At 35.9% G+C, this 18,849-nt stretch overlaps 1 protein-coding gene across 1 annotated transcript in view; it reads left to right on the top strand.

Moving 5' to 3' along the window:
• Positions 1-18,092, top strand: part of EFCAB11 (EF-hand calcium binding domain 11) — a gene marked incomplete at both ends in the record, with an annotated part of 102,277 nt that extends 84,185 nt beyond the window's left edge. Inside the window, 1 exon segment of the mRNA XM_082485749.1 lies at positions 17,993-18,092. Coding sequence (XP_082341875.1) covers positions 17,993-18,092 — 100 coding nt within the window.
• Between the last annotated feature and the right edge of the window lie 757 nt (positions 18,093-18,849).

Genomic DNA, 18,849 nt, shown 5'->3' with positions numbered 1-18,849 from the left:
TGTTTCTCTTTAAATAAATACTAAAAATTCCCTTTTATAGAAAAAAAAAGGTATAACTTCTGCAACTGCACATATAAAAATCCTATTTGTATGATTCCATCTGTTTTCATCAAGGCAGCTTTTGAAGCAGTTTATCTTATCCAGCTCTATGCTACCCTTATGTGATGCTCTATACTGAAACAGATGGTGAATCCAGTTGCTAAACACAGAGAGAAATGAGAAGAATTAATCGGAAGTCATAAATATCTGAAAACCTCAAAGTGAAAAAAATTTGACAGACAGTTAATGCTTTTTTTACCTCTTATACAATGTTTTCCCATTAATTTTTAGTAAATAGAAAAAATGAAGCACAAAAGTGGCTTCAGATTCATTGTAACAATTTTCAGGTTCATTTGATTTTAAAATAGTTTCCTAAAATAATTTCCCAAGCCCTCTCTTAATATCTAGAAAAATTATTTGCTGTGTTCTCAAATTTAGACGATCATGCATAAGAAAAAAATGGGAAAAAAACAGAACACTAAAATATCAAATCTTTGAAGTATTTATTTTAAGGTGTCTGTCATGTGATGTACACTTACCAGAGTCCAGATAGCATCAGTGAAATGTGTAAATTCCTGAATTTAGTATTACCTCCCAACTGATGTTCTTTGAGATTTATGCCTAAAAACAAATAATATAATCTGGCCCATTAGTACTGGAAGAAAATTTATGATTTACAGAGTAGAAAACAAATACTCTTAGAAACTTGGATTTTTGCATCACTTCACATTTCGCAATCTCATGTGCAAACTCATTAATCTATCACTGGAATAAAGGCACTCCTGAGGAGAAATGTGGCAGAAATGTATGGCAATGCAAGAATCAAGTTGGAATCAATACGTAAGGCCTACCGTATGCAATTACAGAGATTTGTTTAGGTAGGCAGAATGTAATAATCAAAGGTATAGGGTTGACTGCATGCTTCAGTAATTCTTATTTGTCTCATGAGGGATTTATGTTTCATGTAATGCTAGTCACAGAAACCATAGAGCCTATATTTCTTAAAGTGCACAGAAGACCAAATAGTCCATTGTGGTTAATTAGTAGTATCAATAGGTGATCACAAGGAGACTTTCTGATGCAAGTAAAATGAACTGAGAGATACTCATTTTTCACTCTTTTAATAAGAAAACATTCTTATTAAAAGCTGAATACATGCAAATTACAAAATCTTATACAAATGTCAGTGTTTTAAAAAGGGGTCTTGTTGACATTTTACTTTTTCCAGTAGTGCATGTAACAAAATGGTCACATTCTTCCTTTTTCTGTAAAATATTATGGAAAAGTTGGTTTCTGAAGCTGACCTCAAAAACAGAATCTTTGAAATAGTGTTACAGTTAACGCATAGTTTAAGAAATCAATTGTGTAAATCTGAGGGTAGAAGATGCAGTGTGATAGGTCTACCAAGTGAAGTATTGATAGACATTTATTATAACTGTATGTCTGTGCTTCAGTAAGTCGGGGTGTGTACTAATTCCAGCTGCTGTTAACACATGGCAATATTAAGAACCAGAGGTCTATGGTGTATACTGTTCCCTTTATGTAGCACAATAACTGATGTTATTACCTATTTTCCATTGGTTTTGTTTTATTTTGTTCTTTAAGGAAATTGTGTTGTGATTTGAAAAGGTTAACATTATGTTGAATGCAGTCCTCCCTAGACCACATACAAAAGAAATCATACCTAAAAAGAAATCAAATCAGTCACAAATATTTGGTAACCTGTGTCCAAAACAGATCTTACAAATCAAGTTTAATCAAATGTTGCTGTGCTAGTTACTTTAGTGGTATTTTTACTAGTTTTCTTCTTCAAACTAGTCTTTTAGACTGCGTGCAAGTTAGACTTACATCGCAACACAATGTTAGTTCTGTGTTTACTCAGCCACTAAGGAGTATCTGGTTAAAACATTTCACAGTAATAGACACGTTTCTCCAAAGTATTTCAAAATTGAAATTGAAAATATAAAAGCGGTCTCAGCAAAAATTACCTGATAGGAAGGTTATAAATTCATTTTCATGCTCTTTTAAATACATTGTAGAAAGGAAACTATCTATAGTGAGTTATTTCTGAAGGGGTGTTCTGCTGCTTACCCTGAAGGAAGGTGGTGTTTATGTTCCATGGGATCAACACTAACAGTTCCTGCATATCCTGTTCCTCAGGGTGTCTCAAATATGCCTTTCTCTTGGGCTCCGTCGCAGTCTGTTAGCAGCAAGGAACTCCAGTGAGTCTGTTAGCAGCAAAGAACTCCAGTGAGTTGACAGGTAGGTTGTACTTAGTCAAACGTCCTCAAGGGGTCCTTGAAACTCCTCCCTCTTGAGCAATCTGGTTTTCTTTCTCCGCAGTCCAAGTCGAAGCTGCTTGCATGTTCATGTGTCATATGTCTGCAGCTTCAGTTTGGGAATCCCGACGAGGATTTCATTTGAATATATCCGTGAATGTAGAGTCAGAACCATGCTGTCTGTCATCCTATACAGCCCTATGTATATCCTCAGCATCCAGGATTGGCAAATATGTATTAATTTCTGCTACGTTAGTTCTGAAGTTATAAATCCTCACCACGTCTGGTGATATGAGCTCGTCACTGTCAAAGACTGCATTGGCGCACTCATCTATGACACCATCTGTTCAAGTGGTCAGTTTTCCTGTATTGTGTCTTTTGTAGGACTTCCTGTTACTATGAAATTTCTCTGATACTGGAAACATAATTTTCCTCGTCATTATATTTCTTTTCTAGCTGGATCATAATGTACTAGAATACTGTTGAGGACAAAGTGAAAAGCTCTTCAGAATAGCTGTTCTTAAGGGATTAAATGATTATCATCTCTGTCCCATTTCTTTCATCTTATAATCAACTTCAAGATGGTACTGGATAGCTCAGTTGAAGTGATTATATATTTGAAATAGAAATTATTAGATCTCCATTTTAGTATCGCAGTGTTTAAGACAGATGGACTTCTTTCCATCAATGTTAATATATTTATAGTTCCTTGTAAATGTCCCCTTGAAGCCTTGAGTGACATTTAGAGTATAAATCTCACTAACAGGAATGGACATGCTAGAGGTAAGATTTCAAACTTTTTTATTTACATTGATACCAATTAATACAATTAAGAATTTAAGAAATATTTCTGTACCTGAATTAGGTGTAGAGAATGGGAATGTGATGCCCCGGAGAAGGCTTAATGGGAGGCAGGACCTTTCGCTTGAATAATCATTAGTTTTCAAAAGCTTTTATTGCACAATGATTATATGATTGTTAGTATTTCTAAGGTGAATTGATTAAGAAGAGTTTTTGTTGATAAAACCAATATTTGAGTTAATATTATATGGCATCCATGTTGATAATTTGTACAGACACTAAAATTAGTATGTCCCTGACGAAATTTTCATTTATATTTGCCCTTTGCTGAATAGAGTGTTTCTGGGTTTTCAGTTCTTTTTTAAATTAATCTTTGCACATGAGATACAGCATGAGAAATTCAGGTTTTTATATCATCTTAAATATATTACTGTCTAATAAAATTTAAATGGAATTACTAAAAGTGCCTAACATACATTACTTTCTGGGTCTGTTAGGCATTTACAATTCTGTCTCACTGAAAATAAATTACACTTTGGTCCTCAAACTTTTTAAGAGTTTTAGAAATTTTTATATTGACTCTTAATATTTTCCTGTAGGTTTCTAAAACATGTTGCTCCGATGTATTTTTTTTAGAAATTAGATTAATTGCCACTGACGTGGAATATCCTGGTTCATGTAAGATGTGCAGTGCCGCTACATTTGGAAGAAACAGTGAATGCTCTTCTACTGAGGTATTTATACGTACTTTATTTTCTTTGTAGCTGAGTCATTTCCAGAACAAACAGGGGTAACACTTAAGTGTGATTCTATTTTCTTTCATTGCCTCCTATTACAGCAAACAAAAACTTTTTAGATTTTTGTGAATTTATTTCAAACTGCTGTATTATTATTACAAAAGAACTAGTTATTGAGATTGAGATCCAAAGAGTACACCTTGTACCCAATAGCAAGTGATGATGCTTTAGATGTTATGAGCATTTGTTCAACTGCTTTAGACTATTCTCTGTCAAAGCTCTATCTACAGCACAAAATAAGCTTTGTCCTTAATGGGACAGAGCTGCAGGTTCTCAGTTGATCCTTTAGGTATTCTGTTCCTGGACTATTGGACACCTTAAAGATAATGACAAAGACATAAAACTTGGCTCAGTATTTTACAGGAGCTAGTGTAAGATGAAAGCAGATTTGATGTGCTCATAGTACCCTGGGTTGCAGTGGAAATGAGCTGCTGTGTTCTGTGCTATTTTGAGTTTCCTAAGGGCTAATGGCTTCGTGCCCAGGCTATTGCATTGCTTTAGTCCAGTTGAAAGGTGACAAAAGAATGTGTAACAGAGGCCAAATCATCAAGAGTAAAGACAGGATGAATTCTTGTACCTGTTTTAGAGTTATTGTCAGAGAGACAAGTCCAGGATCAGTTCTAAATTATAGACTGACTTGCCTAAATGTGGTTGTGTAACATCAGCCAGTAGGTACTTCACTGTGCCACGAGCTCCTGAAAGTGTTGCTTCCTGCCACCAAGTGTAACTTATCTTTTTCTCAGTTTCTGCTTCCACCTTCTGCTTTTTATTCCTGAGCTCAAGTACTGGGGCAGTTTGGTTACATTGTGTTACTGTAAGCAATACAATATGATAAAAGGGTGGAATTTTGTAATGCCTACATAGTGTTTTCATTGGAGTTCATGACACCTTTCCAGTTCTTTCAGTCTCCGCGTCTGTATTTTAAATAAGGTTGAAGAAAAAAGGAACAGTGAGGTACATTTTTCTACTGCTCCTCTCTGGTTATGGCTCTCTTGAAATAAACTGTTTCAAAATAGTCAGCCTCTTTTACATACAGCTCATAGTTCATTAGCTATGTCAAATGCTGTAGAGAGGTTGAAAAAAAAGGAGCAGGGATGACTATGGTGCTCATAGTGTGGATTGTCTGACAGAGAGAGTAATGCTGTTTCTATCCCATGTCCTGCAATAAATTCAGTCATGACAGGTGATTGGTAGTATCCAGTTGAAAGTGTAAGCAACAAGACTATAATAATCAATTCTAGCACGAATATCTTTTGATTGTGACGTTGGATTCAGATGAGTGTGCGTAGTGCTACCATGTTAAGGTTCTGTCTTAACTTGTGAAGCTCAAAGCATAAACTTTGATGCAACAGGGCAGCTGCATAGAGATGAGCAGTGTGCATTTGAAAGCATGAGAAACAAACAGGCTGTTCATGAAAGATAAACATTTAAGAGTGTGAGAAAATTGCATCGTTTATCGAGGAGGACATTTGCCACTTCTTTCAAAGTTTGCATCATGGGTTTGCAGCTTTGGACAAATAGGAGAGCTCAACTCACCACCTCTCAGCCTATTCATGTGACCATGATCAACTTTTCATCCTTTTAGAAAGATAGCATCCTGTATCACGGATATGTCCATGCTAGAACATTGTTTCAAGAATGACTTTGAGCAATAAGTATGGGACCACGAACATTACTCTAGTCTTTTCCAACACATGCATTTTATTTGAAACTTTTCAGATCTGATCCTACCTAGCTTGCTAGATCTGAGAGTGCAGCTAAAGCTGCATAGTAAGAAATAGTAAGAAAAGCCATGAAATATATATGTGTGTGTGTGTTTTTTCCTGCAATCTGCAAGTTAGCTAGAGAATAGTATTCTTCTTTTTCAGTATTAGAATAAAAAATGTTAAGATATGAAGAAGGCAAAAATTGGACACCATCTAGTTACACTGAATTTAGTTGCTTGATAATGTTTAACTATCTGCACTTCTCCAGGGAAGACGGGGAGACTGCAGGTGACCATCTGCTCAAACTGGAGCTTTAGGTTGGTACATGCCCTCCTCTGCTTCTACCAAACCTGGGTGAGTGAGGGTAAACAATTGTCACACAGGAGATTCTTGGCTAATCAAAGCAATGTCTAATGAGCTGTCTCAAAGATTCGGCAGCTCTGGAAAGCAGGGTGACTGTTTGCCACCTGGAGTTTAAGGCAGTTTTAACCTAAGTTTCAATTTTGACAGCTGTTGGATGAACTAGCACTCATCTGCTTCAATTAGTTTTTTCATGTCTTCTTTTTTAGGTATAAGCTCATTTTTCCAGGTTTTGTCTTCTGTATTTTATAGTTCCTTGTTAAATGAGACCTCAAGCCTGACTGGGGCTTTCAGCTAACAGCAGAAAATGAATATTAATGACAAAAATAGTTAAATATGTTAGTCATGAATTAAGGTATTTCATGTTTCCAAATAAATCTATTCAGAGGAGATAAAAAAAGGATTAAAATATTAAATATACTAGATATATCTAAACACTTGATTTTTAAACTCCTTTTTTCCTCATCTGATGAGTTAGTTCTATGGAGAAAATAGTCAATCTCTGAGTCAGCTTCAGTGCTTTTACCGAGTAATTAAAAGCAGAATTAGTAGCTCTAAAGATAGCTGTCTAGTCCTCAGCAAGGATGATGGGTTTAAAGCAGTTACACTTAGCAAAATGGGAAGACGTAAGGGATTATCTGAACTTTTGACTAAGTATAGTGATTAATTTTTTTTAAAGATACTAGCTTGAATATTTGTATATTACAGGCTATATATTTTGCCTCATTTTTTCCTAAATATTTATTCATCATTTTGTCTCTTCTTAGCCTTTGTTACTGATTCTTGTTCACTAGTCCTTTGATATTAAGTATCATCTCTGTGGAGGTACACTATGGTCATGTCAAAAGTGTCTGATGGAAATGGAGGAACTGAATTCCTTAGGGCAATTTCTGTTTCCAAATGATTTTTTGGCAGGTTAGGTTTCTGCATCATCTAATGTTTTAAGTATTCTTTTCAAAAAACAGAGAGCAGGGTTGAATACAGTATTCCAGTATTGGTGTTATCCATGGCATTGAGCATCTGCAGCATAAATAACACTTCTCCTTTATTTGTGTAACTAAAAATGGGTTCAATCTTTATGTCTCAACTGCTCCTTAAAAGCGCATGCTGGGTTGCTTTTCCACTAAGATTCCAGAGCTCTTTATGATCATCTTTCTATGATAAACTTCCCATTGGGAATATAATCTGCATTTCTTTTTCCTTGACTTCTAGTTTTGACTCTGTAAAACGTGATTTTAGTTGAACAGGACAGCTTAATGCATAATTCAGACCATTGTATCCAACTACCATATCTTCCACATTACACACTATTGCATCATTCTCCAAATCTTCATAAATTGTGTATTATAAATAATTATAATATTATATAACATTGTATCATTACTTAATGATTATGTGCTATGTTACACATTAACTATTACTTATTAAGTATTATATCATATGTTATATGGTATATAGAATCATGGAATCATAGAATGGTTTGGGTTGGAGGGCACCTTAAACATCATCTAGTTCCAACCCCCCAGCCATGGACAGGGGCACCTTCCACTAGACCAGGTTGCTCAAAGCTCCATCCAACCCGGCCTTGAACACCTCCAGGGATGGGGCATCCACAACTTCTCTGGGCAACCTGTTCCACTGTCTCACCACCCTCAGAGTAAAGAATTTCTTCCTAATACATAATCTGAATCTACCCTCTTCCAGTTTGAAGCTGTTACCCCCTCTCTTATCGCTACATGCCCTTGTAAAAAGTCCTTCCCCAGCTGTCCTGTAGGCGCCCTTTAGATACTGGAAGGCTGTTATAAGGTCTCCCTGGAGCCTTCTCTTCTCCAGGCTGAACAAACCCAACTCTCTCAGCCCGTCTTCATAGGAGAGGTGCTCCAGCCCTCTGATCATCTTTGTGGCCGTGCTCTGGACCCACTCCAACAGGTTCATGTCCTTCTTGTGCTGAGGACTCCAGAGCTGGATGCAGTACTCCAGGTGGGGTCTCACCAGAGTGGAGTAGAGGGGGAGGATAATATATAAATATATGAGTAGATACTATTATAATACATATCATATATTATAAATTCTACTTAATTCCAAATCAGGGATGAAAATATTTTTTAATGATGTTTTTCCTACAACTACTCATGAAATAAATCCACCAGAAACACAAAGAGTTGGTAGTGATTCCAAATGTATCCAACTACCAGAAATGAAATAAATCCACCAGAAACACAAAGAGTTGGTAGTGATTCCAAATGGCAGTTCTTTCTTGAGTTCTGAAAGAGATTTCTTAATTCACCTATAAAACCTGGAAATCCTTGTAGATTTCAGGAGATCTCTTCTAAGGGGCAGAAGCTTAAGGACAAGCAGTAGAAAAGATCGACATAAACAAGAGTCATCTATATTTAAAGGGTAAATTATTTTTCCTAAGTGAAAGAGAGTGAGAAGATGTGAGAATACAAGCTACAGTTGACAGCTGCACACCAAAAAATTCAAGATGAGCTAGGAAACATACTCAGAGGTCGAGGCTCAGAGGTTCTTCTGTGGAGTTCTCCTGGTCAGCATAAAAGGAAGGGAGAAGTGATTGAGAGAAGAGGGCCTAGGGTAGTTTGCTCACTAAGAAGCATTCAGAGAAATAAACTGAAGAGTTATTCTACCCAAGTACCACTACTAGCCCGATGGCATCAACATGAATGATAAAGATTTCAGAACACAGAACCAGCTAAGAAAGAAGGGACAAAATTTGGCAGGACTAGGATGTCCAAGACTATTTCTATTGTTCAGAGAGAAGAAAATCAGGGAGAGCATACATCAATGGATAAGGAATATTTCAGGTAGAAAAATGGGCATCAAGAAGACTTTCAGTTATTACAGTTATTGAGAGCAGTAGTCAGGCAGCATGGTCAGAAAGAGAAGAAACAACTGAAGGTAGGATATTGTTGGTGCAGTTCTCCCCTCAGTTAGTAATTTGTTTCTTCTCCACTTTTAAAAATAATTTAAAAAAACTGAACAGCATCAAAGGTAAAGGGAAATGCACTTCTAACGTTGATAGTAATAAAATTCTATGACAATTTAAATGCTTCCTTAAGCTGTCCTACCTGACTGAAACTTCTGACTGCTGGTACTCCACTACCATGTCCTGTTTCAGGAAGCAAAACCAGGGGTATCTTCATAATTCTTCCATGTTTTCTAAAGATTAGAGTGTTTTTTCTCAACATTTAGTTTTTTAAAGAAGTGAAATTAATATACACATTAGTACCAAAACAGCTGTGGAGCTCTGCAGGAATCGCATCAACAAGGAAGCAAGCAGGATGAGTAGAAAGAACAAGCTGGTTAATCAGAAGAGGAGGCAGCTTGTTGAAGAAGCTGTCATCCTTGAATCTCCAATTGGTGGGTCATTTTTTCCTCAGCAGGTACTCCTTGGATGAAGTGTAATTTTTACTCTCACTTGCTCAATCTGTATGACAGCTTTGGTTCTAAATGCAGTGAAAGTCTTTGCTCTGATTTAAATTATTCCCTGGTGCTTTATTTAAAAATATTGAATAAATGTAATAGCAATAAAATTTGGATGTAAAAGATATAATAAATTTTAAACTCTGGATGTGAAAGCTTTACTCTTAAACTGTTGAGATTATATACACGTGACCAATTTCTGGCCTAGCAATTGTTTTCATGTTATTTGGTGGTGGTAGTATTTTTCTGAATAATTGTCAAGTAGTGAGTTTCTTACTCAGAGCAATTCAAACTGTGAAATACAAGATTTCAGCTGTTGTGGAACCACAGGTTGTATGGTCATTGTATAGTTTAATGCATACTCAAGTGATATATGTGCTTGCTCTCTGGAATTATATTGTAATCATATGGAGTATTTTTATGAATCTGTTTGTTTCACAGGCTGGTACTTTGGAAAAGTTTCTATAAGCAGTTTGCATGGGAGAAAAAAAGGGGGAGCTTTTCCCAGTTAATATGACTTATTTTTCTAGCTTATGCTAGTTGCCTATTGGAGCCAATAATAATTTATAAAACTGTGACCAAATAGTAGGAAAACATGTTAAACAGGGCTGTATTTGTAAATTGCCTTATTTTTAGGGTTTTTAAATTATTTTATTTGTATTTTAACTCCCAAAGAAAGAAGACAGGATTGAAGTTCCCAGTCAGATAGTGAAGACATAAAAGAAAATTCTGAGCCACATGTTCTTAACATTTAATCTGAGGAAAAGTACAGTAAAGCAGTCAGCTCTGGCTCATGGCAGGCAGGCAACATGTTACCCTACAGATCTTTTGACATTGTTCAAGTTACGAGGAATAAGGTAAAGCAAGAGCCAACAGGATGAGAGCTAAGTATCATTTACCCATATTGCTTTGAAGCTTAGTGCATCAGGGAGGGTTGGGAGAACGTTGTAACAAGTTGCTCTATAGAGCAAATGAGTGTGGAAGAAAAGGATGTCAGTAATAGGGTTAAATAGAATTTGCATACAGTAGACTAACATAATTTGGAAAATTTTATCACTGTGGCACATACAACGGATGATAAAGTTGTAACGGGAAAGATGGTTCCCATAGAAATGGAATCCAAATTTTCTGATTGAGGCAGAGGAAAGATAGTGTCAGAAATAGTAGAGGAGTGGTAAAGGAAGATCCCCAGATCACAAGGTAAACTGCATTTCTTCATCACTTCTGCTTCCTTGAAAATACAAGTTAGATGAAAATTTAACATCATTTGATATTAGTGAAAAAGGCAGTGGGGTTCTTAGGTGCCTTCTACTTATGAATCACCATGAGTTTCCTGTGTAGGCTGTCTCCCCATGATGTTCGTATTAGATTTCCATAAATAATACAATGAGAAAAGTTATTTTAATAGAAAATGGGCTTTGGATTGTCACAGCCAGGTAGGAAGAGTGAAGGTGAGGCAGAAACTGTTAGACCTGAATGGTGCCAGGAACTTAAGCATAAAAGAACTATGGCCAGAAAAACTTGCAAAAAGGACTCCAGGCCTAAACCATTCATAGCCAGCAATCCTGCTGGCCTCTGGTGTCCTAAGTAAGACACAGCATTTGAAATGTAAAAAATATTTAATAAGACAATAAATGTATTGTGAGAGTTGCAAGGCAGTACTGCTGAATGGCTCACAGTACTTAAAAGCTGTTCAGATACAACTTAGCACAGTAATTCGGGAAACTGCACTCCTTAGCACTTCTCTGAAATAATTTAAACAAAATGCTCAAATTCTGTTTACTCACAGTATACACCTAAATAATTAGATAGCAGGGAACTCGCTAGATTTAAATTTTGGAGACATGATAGAAATATGTATGAATGCTTAATCTCCTTTGTATCACTACAATAAACAGGAGAAAACCACTGCTGTTCCTGGTTTGTCCTAAAACCAGGGAAATGTAAATTGCAGAGAAATCATGATTTGAAGACCATGCCTTGTGTGCCTGGCATGCTTTTGTCTCTAATTCAGGAGGACTAGTATATAATATTACTAAGTCTTTCAGTGTGGACAAAAAAAAATATGGACAATTAAGAAAATCACTCTAGTTCATGGACTGTTAGAGAAATAAGTTGCTTAGACATATGGTATATCTCATTATATCTTAATCTGCTCTGAGAAAATGGTTGTTATATAGCAATGCATAAAAGACCACATATTATGCTTCCATATGTAGGCACTTGATAAATTGCAGCTGTGTATGAGGGGAGAGTCGTAGATGTCATCTACCTTGACTTTAGCAAGGCTTTTGACACTGTCTCCCATAACATCCTCATTAGGAAGCTGAGGAAGTATGGGCTAGATGAGGTGACAGTGAGGTGGATTGAGAGCTGGCTGTGGGACAGAACTCAGAGGGTTGTGATCAGCGGCACAGAGTCTAGTTGGAGGCCTGTAACCAGTGGTGTCCCCCAGGGGTCAATACTCGGTCCAATCTTGTTCAATTAATGACCTGGATGAGGGGACAGAGTGTATCCTCAGCAAGTTCACTGATGATACCAAACTGGGTGCGGTGGCTGACACCCCAGAGGGCCATGCTGCCATCCAGTGTGACCTGGACAGGCTGGAGAGCTGGGCAGAGAAGAACCTAATGAGGTTCAACAAAACCAAGTGCAAGGTCCTGCACGTGGGGAGGAAGAATGCAAAGCACCAGTATAGGTTAGGGGAGGACCTGCTGGGAAGTAGTTCTGAGGAGAAGGATCTGGGGGTCCTAGTAGACAGTAAATTATCCATGACCCAGCAATGTGCCCTTGTTGCCAAAAAGGCCAATGGAATCCTGGGCTGCATATGGAAGAGTGTGGCCAGTAGGTCGAGGGAGGTCGTTCTCCCCCTCTACTCTGCACTGGTGAGGCCACAACTGGAATACTGTGTCCAGTTTTGGGCTCCCCAGTTCAAGAGGGACAGGGAACTGCTGGAGCGAGTCCAGCGAAGGGCAACTAAGATGACTGAGGGCTTGGAGCATCTCCCTTATGCGGAAAGGCTGAGAGAGATGGGACTCTTTTGCCTGGAGAAGGCTGAGGGGAGACCTTATTATGGCATACAAGTATCTAAAGGGCGGGTTGAAGGAGGATGGAGCCAGGCTCTTTTCAATGGTTCCCAGTGACAGGACGAAGGGCAATAGGCACGAGTTAGAACATAGGAAGTTCTGTTCAAATACACGGAAACACTTCTTTACGGTGAGGGTGACAGAGCACTGGTACAGGCTGCCCAGGGAGGTTGTGGAGTCCCCTTCTCTGGAGATTTTCAAGACCCGCCTGGATGCATTCCTGAGTAATGTGCTCTGGGCCATCCTGCTTTAGCAGGGGAGTTGGACTAGATGATCTCTAGAGGTCCCTTCCAACTCTGAAACTCCGTGATTCCGTAGGGAAAATAGGGGCCTCTGTAATTTGTTGTTTCTCATAATACCTCAGTTAAGTGGAAAACAAAAGCGTTTGGAAACAAGTATTTAAAATTCCTCAAATTTCCAACTTCATGGTTTTTTGTAAGCAGAAAGTAGTCTTTTTATATTCAGTTACAGTAACTGTTAATGTAGTTTTACCCAAATTCAAATGTGTCATTAATGTTTTTAAGTCATATGTTAGGCAATAAATTATTTGGAAAGTCAAGCAGCCATTTCTATCACTTTTAAAGAAATACTCTTTTTTTTTTTTTTTTAAGTGAACCCCTATTCATGTAGAATGCTGTGAGAAAGAACATTGAAGTTTTCATTCTCAGTGGTATATCCCATATGTTATATTTCTTTTTCTGTATTTCATTTATGTGATATATTTGCTATTTTTCTCCTCACTGATCTCTACAAAAACTTCTGCTTTTATGAAACATATTAAATGAAATCTTCCTTCCCAAGGGTTAACTTCAGTTCTTTCAATGTCAGAGTGAGGACCGTCCATCCTTAATAGTATAATTAATGATCTCTAAGGATGTTTACATAGTGGAGAAATCTAAGCTAGTTTTAAGCCACTTTCTTCACTTGCATATATCTGATGTGTGGCCATGGCATCAGAGATCTGAGCAGAGTTTAATTTATCCTGGCTCTTATTCACTTTTGGGTCTTGTCCTACTGAGCTAATGAGTTGAAAGCCAATTCAATGGCGGTCTCTGCTTGCTCTGCAGTGCATTCACCGCTCTCTTTTTTTTAAGTAACAGAAGTGATTATTTAATTCTCTGATTTACCACTTAGGACAGATACTGAATTTTCTAGAGAAATACAGGGTAGAATTAAAACCTTTGATCTACATTTCTGCATGTTTTGGACAGATATGATGGATTAATAAAAAAAAATGATGCGTAGATCAGGTACAGTATATTTCAAATTGTGTGCCTCCTTTAAGAAGTAGTGCTTACGTGAGAGTATTTCCTTACAAAAAGAAGAAATATTATGGCCAATATGTGTATTTGTGTTTTTATCTCAGGAACTACAAGATCTGATCATATGTAAATTGTTGTGGGGTTAGTTGGGAAAAAGCTGCAGTGACTGATTAATATAGACAGCTATTTATAAAATAAAAGGCTCGGCTCTGTTTCCATGTGGATACTTTTCTGATAAGTACTCATTTCAGTGGATTAATAAACATGAAACTTCAAGAGGCAACTTATATTAAACATTAGTCTTTTAGGTTATTCATTTACGTTACTCAGAATTACAGTTAAAATATTCCTGTCAGAAGGAAAGTGCCATTTATCTAATCCAGTTTCCTATGAAAATACACTTAGGTGATTTTGCGAGTCTTCAATTACCTAATTGTATAAGAGAATAATTTATATCTCACAGTCAGTAACTTGTGATGCTGATTATTACTCAATTTTCAGTGAAAGATCAGACAATCTACCCGAGGCACTACATACCTTGAAATACCTATATATATTTTACTAAGAATGTTAAATGAATACTGACCTGTCAAATAAAGATCAATATGCTGTGACATAGTATTTTCATAATCACAAGGATGAATATATCATTTGCTTCAGCTAGATGAAAATGAAAATTTAACACTCCAAGGCCATTCTTGCTTTCAGATTACTTTTGGGAAGGTTCCAAAAATCCATAACATTTAAATAAATGTAGCGTTTCTTCAGATTACAGCAGCTAACTACCTACCAGTTTATTTGTCATTTATTTATCACCCAACATATCTGCTAATCTCTGCTGAAAGGTTGTTCAGAAGGTAATTCAGAGTCATTTAGAGGCTTTCAGGGTGTTGAACAAACACCATGTAAAGTTGAGGACCATTTTTCAACAGTAGCTTCCAAAGAGACACACGTAGTAAATATAAACATTAAAGATGTGATTTATGCCTGTAACGCAGATATTTTAGGTGGAATTCTTGCCTCCTGAAAATTAATGGCAAAACTCCCATTAACTTCAGTTTAGCCAGATTGTCAGCACTAACTTCTAAAACACTCGTGAAGTGATCTTCCAGAATTAAACTTTGAGAATACATCATAATATAAAAAAATAGATTTTGCTAATTGATTATTATACATTCTCTCAGGTACTTAAGTCTGTACATTTTATTTGAATGAACTCATTTACTTGCAAATAGCACAGGTTATAATAATAATTACTGTCATTGAAAAAATCTTTTTTGTTAGAAAATGCTTGAATGGTTGTTCTTTAAAAACGGATCCCTTTTATGTACCGTTTGATACATATAGTCACTGAGAAGCATGCTTACATTATCGGGAGTATCAAATGACTTGCACGTTCAAAACAAATAAGTGGTGGTACTTAATTACAGAGCAGGTGTTCAAGCCATGGGCTTCACACCATTTCAAAAAGCTGTTAGACAAATCCACGCAATAAATATACATCGTGAATAATTACATGCAGACATACGTGCGGTTTAGGAAACCCCTGAACATACAGAGAATACACCAAGGGATGGTAAAACAAGGAATTATCACTTCCCATATCCCTGGATAAGTTACCTCAATAGCTCACCAACCTCATTTAAAAGAAAAAAAAAAAACAAACGCCTTATTTAAGTTGTATGGTTTTCTAGCTTTGGCTTCAACTTATGCCTGTCATCATGTCTTTCCTTGTAAGCTTAAAAAGCTATTTACTATCAAAAATATTTTCCCTAGAGAGGTACTTATGGTCTTGATTTGATTGGATCAGCTCTCCAACCTTTTTTGGAACAGACTATTTTAATGTCTAGTTATAAAGCATGTTTTCCAGAACTCTTATAATTACTTATAATGAGTTATTTTCTCAATTCTTTTAAGTTCTTCAGTATCATTTTGGACATGTGGGCACCAGAAAGTACACACAGTATTTCTTTCATAATTTTCCTAACACTGTATTCTGAAATAAAATCACTTGTATTTGTTTTAGATATTATCCTGCTTATACATTCAAGCATCATATTCACCCTCATGTAAAGCGTCGCAGTAGGAGATAATCTTCATTTGATTACTTTCTATGACTTCTCAGTCCTCTTCAGTCACTGATTTCCAGGACAGCATCTCCATTTTGTTGTTATGACCTGCATTCATCCTGCACTGGTAAACAAGTTTGCATTTCTTTTTATTATAACTTGCACTGTTTGAAAGGATCCCTTTCAACAAGAAACTGAGTGACTGGTCCATCTCCAGCTATCGTGTTGTCCATAAACACTTGATTAAGGGTAATCATCCTCTCAAACTTCTCCTTACCTGAGAAGCAATAGAATATCATGTTTTAGTCAATCTAGAGCCAACAATGAGCTGAAGGAATTAATTTCATTTCAATATTCCCATAATGACAGAGTGTCATTTAATATGTTTATGGCCATGTAAGGTTCATCATTGCACCATGAGACTTGAACTTTGTTGACCAAATCTACTTCACAAGAGGTTAATAGTTCGTTTATAGCATAGTTAGGCATTAGTACAGGTTGTTTATTGCCAAGAGATGAAAGGAATCTTACCACATTACATTAAACGTTCCAAAGAGGTGGGAAGTTGGTAGTCTGAGGGATTCTTGAAAAAGGTGAAGATTAATAAATTTTATTGAAGGGGAGATTAATAACATTTTAATCTAAATAGTTCTTCAGGGAAAGGGGAAGTACATATTCCAAATCAAGACCCTCTTCTGTGAATACAAACTTAAAGATGTAGTATTTTTTTTCAGAAGAAATCTTTCTTCAGTCCCATGATTTCATAGTCATTGATGTCTTGAAAGCTGCGTAAACTAGAGAAGCTGCTTGCAACTGAGGTAAGGGGAGGCAGATGTAAGCAGTTTTCTGTTTTCTTTTATCAGTCTTAGTGTTTCTGTGTTTGAAGCTGTTGTAAATAAATTATTTTCATTTACATTTACTAGGTTTTTCTGAAGAGTGCATTTAGAATAAGTGTCAAACGGGACATCCTGTCCCTTTGTGTAAGGCTGTCTTTAAGACTGAATTACTGTACTACTTCTTCAGTGTATAGAATCTCATTGAAATTTCCAGGGCATTCAAAGGATGATAAAGTGCGTCTCTGCTAAACAGCATGCATTATTTTAGAATTTTCAATTTCATCTGTGTAGAAGATGCATCCCATTTTCCATGCTGCAGTATGGTAGGAATACTACAATTGAACACTAATGGTGATGGCAAAGTTTGCAGCACTACAATCCTACCAAACTTTGTGTCATCTGTAAATTTTATCAGTATTAATCATTAATTTTATTCTAGATTATTAATAAAATTATGGTATAAACTGGATAAATATTTTCCTAGATGATAAGAAAATGTTGAGATCCATCAATTAATCAGTTGTTTAATTATTTAATTTTAACTTTTGTATAAGTGTCATATTTCTGGAAAGAACGCTAGGCAGAACTAAGACAAATACTTTATAGAATACTATTTTGTCAGCCTAATTTATAACTGCATGAAATAATTTTGCGAAGTGTATTTAATAAAACCTAGCCCTGTGTGTTAATGGCATTAATTGAATTGCCATCTTTTAACAGTTTGTATCATGGAAATAAATATTAACAGCCTTTACTTTTCAGAAACTCTTTTGAGTATCGGGGTATCCACTTTAGCCTATACTAACATACAAATTAGCGCTTTTTTCTTAAAACACAAGGACTAGGTCTTTTGTTAACATAATCTTTATTTCAAAGTAAGCTGCTTGCAGCATGCAGAAGGTCATGGGGCAATTTGGGAAATTTTAAATATAAGTTTGCAGTACCTTGGGTTGTATGTTGTGTTATGGAACTTTGAGGACCACTGCCACAAGTGACTGAATTTGGGGAATTGGGAATGAGGTATAAGAACTAAATTTTTGCTAAAAGTGCTGAATTTGCACAAGTCATATTGTAATTAACTTTTACATCCTGTTGAATGCCCATATTGATACTTGCTTTTGTTTTTAAAAAGCCTTGAGATCCTCATATGAGATGTAAAGCATTTTTTACTTCATGAATTCTTTGTATAGAATTCAAATGGTAGGACTCAAGCTCTTAAAAAACAATATTGGTGTTGGATATCTACAACTAAGTATAATGTCTGTTTTACATAATGTCTTTTGGGTTTTAGATACCAAATCTCTTTTCTTTTACAGAGAAGTCGATCAGGGTTCTGATGGCTGCATCAGCTTCAAAGAGTTTGAATCTGTAATGAAATATGGACAAGATGAAGTATCACCAGTGTACTTTGCTTAAAGAATATTCTCTGGTGAAAAGACAAAGTGAAAACTTCAGATCTCAAGATATTTAAAAATCAATGAAACTTCATTTGTTTCAGCCAGTGTTTTAAGAAGTTTGACTGTAAGTGTATCTCTGAAGAGCAGCCTTTGAAGCTTTAGTGTTGACAAGTTGGGTGTATTAATTTACATGTGTATGTGTGTGTAGAATACTTAAAATATTTGAAATCTCAATTGATTCCCAATCACCCTAGTTAGCAACTCCAACTGTGTACTTTTTCTTTTTGACTTAACAGATGAAAAAGGAGCAACTCTGATTTCCAGTTACTGTGAAATTCATTTGTCTCTTTTTCAACAGCCCTTTATTGACAGAGAGAAATATATCACACGTACAGAAACTGATTAACTTTATGGCAGATAATGCCTGTTTTTTTAAAATCAGTAGTATATTTGAAACAATAAATTTTCTTTATTGTTTCACTTTCATATATTGTTCTTTTTTATATATAACACATTATTTTTAATTTAACATGTATTGGTTAATTAGCTACATGATTAAATTCTGAACAATTATCAAGAACTGTGTATGTAAGGAAGTAAGCATAAATACCTAGGTGTTTTTTTTTAAAACAAATTTTTAAATGGAGATAATAAATCTTTAAAGATTTTTATTTGAATACTGTGTATTCAAACCTTCAGCTGACTTTTAGGAAGAATTTGGATATATATAATTTTGTAAGATCAGAGAATTTTCCAAAAGTTGATGGGAAGTATAA

Source organism: Vanellus vanellus, assembly GCF_965231255.1.
Source record: "Vanellus vanellus genome assembly, chromosome: 6".
In the NCBI taxonomy this organism is placed as follows: domain Eukaryota; kingdom Metazoa; phylum Chordata; class Aves; order Charadriiformes; family Charadriidae; genus Vanellus; species Vanellus vanellus.
Note: the sequence above shows the minus strand (reverse complement) of the source record. Positions and strands in the feature narration are given on the sequence as shown.